The 5525-nt window shown below is 38.8% G+C and overlaps 1 protein-coding gene across 1 annotated transcript in view; it reads left to right on the top strand.

The window, feature by feature from the left end:
- OTOP1 (otopetrin 1) overlaps positions 1-5525 on the top strand; it is a 14109-nt gene extending 8584 nt beyond the window's left edge. Inside the window, exons 4-7 of the mRNA XM_017727528.1 lie at positions 381-439; positions 2383-2513; positions 3491-4437; positions 4794-5525. Of these exons, the coding sequence (XP_017583017.1) occupies positions 381-439; positions 2383-2513; positions 3491-4437; positions 4794-4964 (1308 nt within the window). The 3' untranslated portion in view covers positions 4965-5525. The remainder of the gene's footprint in view (positions 1-380; positions 440-2382; positions 2514-3490; positions 4438-4793) is intronic.

The raw sequence follows: 5525 nt of genomic DNA, 5'->3' as shown, positions 1-5525 counted from the left end.
ATTTCATATATTTAAAAAATTATTCAAACTTAGCATCACCATGCCCAGCAGCAATCATACCTCTATCCACAGCCAGTGGCTTTATTTAATTTGTCATTGAAATAAATGTCTTTTTAGATACAGAAGGAAAATACGTTTTGCTGAGTGATGCTTAGACTTTCTACTGTTAAGCCACTGATGTTTCATGTAAGAAACCTCAGGTTCTGTGTAAATACCACAGGAAATCATGAGCTCTTTCACATGTGTGGAGATGGAGCTGCCTCTGTTTAAATCATCAGAAATTTTAAACATTGGTATGCTATCTACAGATGCACGTTCCCTTCTGAGTGTTACATATGCTCATTAGTGTAATGATATTTCTCTGTGTTTCTTCCATTAAGGTGTATTTTCTGTGGTGTCATGCAAAGGATGTTATCCAGTCTTTCAAAACACTTGAAAGGTAAAGTGGATCTGATCCTCATCTGGCAAGTTAATAGGTGCAGGTCTGTACAGTGCTTTAACACCAAAGTTTTATTGTATGAGGGACCGTAAAAATATACAGAGATTGATTCTCCTCTTGATTGCATTAAGTAGAAAGAAATAGAGGAGTTAAATATAAAGGAACTCAATTTAACCTTACTTAAACTGTACTGATATTTTGTAATACAAAATAGTGACAGAATACATATATTTTTCTCATGAGAGAGGAAAATGGCAATATATAATACCACAGAGTCACTTAAGAAGGAAACATTATGTACGTGTTTTAAGACTATGCACTATATTATGTTTTGTTTATTTAGCTACTGAAAGGGAATCTGCATCACCAGCCTGCAGTCAATGCAATGTATCTGATGTACTTTATATTGATTTTATGGAAACCACCTTTTTTATACTAGGTGTTAGATGCATAGAATAGTTTGGGTTGGACATAACCTTTTAAAGTCATCTAGTCCAACCCCTCTGCAATAAGCAGGGACACCTTCAACTAGATCAGGTTGCTTAGAGGCCCATCCAACCTGGCCTTGAATGTTTCCAGCCTGTGTTGATACTGGGGCTTGCCCTGATCCAGGTGCAGGACCTTGCACTTGGCCTTTTAGAGCCTCATAAGGTTCCCATGGGGCCACTTCTTGAGCTTCTTGAGGTCCTTCTGGCATCCCATCCCTCAGGCATGTCAACCACACCTCACAGCTGTGGCAGATGCAGCTGTGCAAGTGCACTTGGAAACACACCCTCCATGGTGGTATCCTACATACCAAATCAGATCCAGAGTGTTTGCTGGTTTTGTGAGAAGATGGATTAATGTATATTCATCTGTCTGTACATAGAATATAAGTAAGCAAACATGGTAATTTTCAAAGCACTTATTTAAAGTTATCAATGATCTGACCAGTTTCTATAGGAGGTAAAATGAATTTTCTCAGAAACACCATCTATGGTGAAGGTTGTCCATTTGTTCTGCTCTCTTGAGTAAGTGTTCAAACCCCAAGCTCAGGAAGACAGTGATTACAGAAGGCTTTGCAATGTCAGCTGTTTATAAGTACATTTTAAAAATTTCTAACTGGAAGTTTATCACTGAGAACAGTGTTGTAATAAAGAACTGTTTCTTGGTGAAGAAACAAGAACAGCCTTGGGTGCAGGAGAACACCTGGTAGAGCATAAGTGAAAGGATTGTGCCTAGGAAAGAGAAAGAGATAACATGGCCTTCTTCAGAAAAAGGGAGTGCTTGGCAATGGAGAACATTTTTGCCTGGATTTTATTAGGAACTTCAGAACCATTAATACACTTCTTTCTCCAATACCATTCTGTTTCACCAGGCTGAAATGGCTTGTCAGAGGCCAGGAGTCTCAAAAATGCATGGAGACCTACCCTCATTTGTACCAGTTCTTTGAATGGAATAAAGCCCTCTGTTAGCGTCAGCTCTCTCCAGGAGATAAAAATTCATGGGCTAGAAGTTGGAGAAGGCAGTGGTATCTGTGAAGAAAGATCAGACAAAGGGAATGTGAAGGAGCACTGCAGAATGCTGTGAAATACAGTTTGCAAAAAAATCCTGTTCAGACTGTTCAATCACTAACATGAAGCTTGTCCAGCCCAAAGAATAAAACCCATCACATAAGAGAGAATAAGAAGTAGTTAAAGCATCCTATTAATAGTTTAATACATTAGGCCATTTAATGCATTGTATTTCTGTAAAGTTTTGAAAGTCTGATATTCAGTGACTGTAGAACACCTTTAGAGATCGGTGATGATTTTTCAACCCTCCCCCTGCACTGACAAATAAATAGTGCCATGTAGCTTGTACACAGAAAGTTAATCCATTTCATTTCACATATATGGAGACACATATATGGAGATATATATGGAGTCTGTGCAGATTCCTTCAATAATTACTTTATTTTGTAGGTTTGGTGTTATCCATTCTGTTTTCACAAATTTGTTGCTGTGGACAAATGGTGTGTTAACGGAGTCAAAACATCAGTTGAATGAACATAAGGAGAGACTAATCACGCTTGGTTTTGGGAACATAACTATAGGTAAGCAAAAGGGTTGGTGCATTTTGAAATTCCTGCTCTAGCACACTCATACAAAATATTGTCACCATAGGAGTCAGCTGAGTCATTCATGACTATGTCAGAACAGTCATTCTCGGGCAAAAGATAATTAGCTGATACGAAAATGTTATATGATCATTATCATATATGGGATCAAGGCACTGGTTTTCTTCTAATGGATTTTTTGAGAACATTTCTTATGAAGAACAACATCACTGAGGAACATCACTAAGGAACCACTTTATTGCTAAATCACAGAAGTAAATTAACATAGCAGCAGTAAAATGAGAGTTTACTATTATTAGTTATTCATAAAAAACCAAGCATGGATAATCTTGCAAATCTTTCCCGGGAGAGTGGTTACATGTGGCCTGTGGTTCTACAGGATTCAGTGAGACGGCTCAAAGGGATAGAAATTATCCATTAGTGCTGTTTTACAAAACAAGGACTTTGCTCTCAGTGTTGTGGTTTTTTAAATTATTAACCATTTTCTCCATTGGTGAGATGGTGCAAGTTTAGATTGCAAAACAATTTAGAATACGAACATTTAGAATACAGAAGATATAAAGAAAAAGTTCTTCACTGTGAGGGGGCTGAGACACTGGAACAGGTTGCTCAGAGAAGCTGTAGGTGCTTCATCCCTGGAAATGTTCAAGGCCAGGTTGGATGGGTCTTTGAGCAACCTGGTCTAGTGGAAGGTTCCCTGTCCACAGCAGGGGGGTTTGAAATAGATGATCTTGCAGTTCCCTTCCAACCCAGGCCATTCTATGATAACTGCTGGGGATGTGTTCCACTTTCAAAGCCCAGTGAAGGCTGGGGAAGAGGGGCCTTTTCTTAGGTGGGTAACGGGGTGTTGTTTGACTGAAATCTTACCTTTTGTGTTTCATTATTTTATTTTTGTTTTATTTATTCACTTAAGGAATCTTTATAATGCACATAACTAATCTCTCCTCCTTTAGTTCTAGATGATCATGCACCTCAATGCAATTGCACGACAACAACTCTCTGCTCGATATTTTCTCAAGGAATATATTACCTATATCCCTTTAATATAGAGTACCACATCCTAGCATCCACAATGCTCTATGTCCTGTGGAAGAACATTGGCCGCAAAGTTGAGCACCACCAGCAAAACAAAACTCCTTTCAAATTCCATGGCATAACTGTTGGAATGATTTTTGGACTAATGGTGTTAACTAGCACAATAGCCATAGTTGTTGTGTATTTAATTCAGATTGGAGGTTCGAAAATCAAAAGCGAGTTAGCCCTCACTATGTTTTACTTGCATGCTATCTTCGTTCTGGCTCTCATGTGCACAGCTGGAATTGTCGCCCTCCTCATCTACAGACTGGAAGATAGATCGCTGGATAATTCCAAGAATCCTGCTCGAAAACTGGATGCAGAACTGCTGGTGGGCACAGCTGCAGGGTCCTGGCTGCTCTCCTGGGGCTCGATCCTCGCCATTATCTGTGCCCAAGGTCATCCCAAATACACATGGTATAACCTGCCCTACTCTGTGCTGGTTATTATTGAGAAATATATTCAGAATCTCTTTATCATTGAATCCATCCACCGTGAGCAGGAAAAGGTGAATGATGACATTAAAACTCTTCGAATAGTGACCATATCTAGGGGGAGCACTTTGTCCCTCACCCCCTTGTACAAAGAGGTTTACAATGGCAGAGCTGCTCGAGACAGTGGCGATGTACCCTGTCTGTTTAAGGGCAGCATCTGTGGGAGAGAAAATGATGGTGCTGGTGTTGCCAAAGAAGAAATGACTCAGGACAATAGTTTGGTCATGCACTCAGCCTCAGATTTCTCATTTTACAGTAGAAACTCAGTTACTAACAACAAGAGGAGAATTTTGAAGAACATCGCCGCATTTTTATTCCTCTGCAACCTTTCGGTAAGACATTTTGAGTGTAATTCACAAGCTTCCCATTCTTTAAAGTCTGATAAGTATATTAAATTTGCATGGTTCCATAGTTCCTAGGCAGTAAATTTTACTTCTGGAAGAAGTGAATATGCTTTTGGGGAACAAAGTTTATTTAAATGTGGATTACGGAAGGCTCCTATCAGTAACGGTCCAAAAACTATAGCAGCAGCAGAAACCCTCTTCCACCAGCATGTTCCAGTGGCAACAGGGAGGGATTACTTAGGGGTTTCTGAAACCAATTTGCAGCATGGTGGAGTCACAGTCATTAAGAGCTATTGACTTGTATCACTGGTGATTAATATTGGCCTCACGTTCTTTCCCTGCAGCTGTGGATACCACCGGCATTTGGGTGCCGCCCGGAATATGACAATGGACTAGAAGAAATAGTGTTTGGCTTTGAACCCTGGATAATTGTTGTGAACCTTGCGATGCCTTTTTCTATTTTCTATCGGATGCATTCAGCTGCCTCGCTCTTTGAGGTCAATTGTAAAACGTAGATCATATACAGTCCCTCAGTGAACGATTGAATAATTAATTACACAAATAACAGTTGAGGGAGTGGATGAATGAATGAGTGAATGCAGCATCCCTCAATAAATAGAAGATTCAATAATTTTTTTTAAGGATGGGACCACAGCTAATAGCATGTAATTTTTTTATTTTCCTTCCACGTGTTTTGTTATATATGTGGTGTTATTGTATAAATACACTGTTCAGAATCATTTTAGTGTTAATATGATTAACACTACATAGTAAAGTTAATCTCATTAATCTTTGTTTTAGTCATCTGGGATTTGTTCTCTGTATAATTTGTATGGATTTGTTTTCATTCATTGTGACTCATGATAGGGGTTTACAAAAAATTCTGTATGACTTAGAAAAGAAAATCCCAGGAAGAGCTTCTCCTGAGATACTAGGAAAACTCCAGCTCTTAATTCCTAGCTTTGTGGGGTTTTTTTATAGTAAAACCTAAAAATGTTTGCTAGATAATTTGGGGTGTGGGAGTTAAAGTTCCATATCACTGATGAAAATCAATATATAATTATTATTTTCTGAAT

This window comes from Corvus brachyrhynchos, unplaced genomic scaffold (genome assembly GCF_000691975.1).
Source record: "Corvus brachyrhynchos isolate BGI_N302 unplaced genomic scaffold, ASM69197v1 scaffold80, whole genome shotgun sequence".
Classification (NCBI taxonomy): domain Eukaryota; kingdom Metazoa; phylum Chordata; class Aves; order Passeriformes; family Corvidae; genus Corvus; species Corvus brachyrhynchos.
This window is presented reverse-complemented; position numbering and strand designations above follow the sequence as displayed.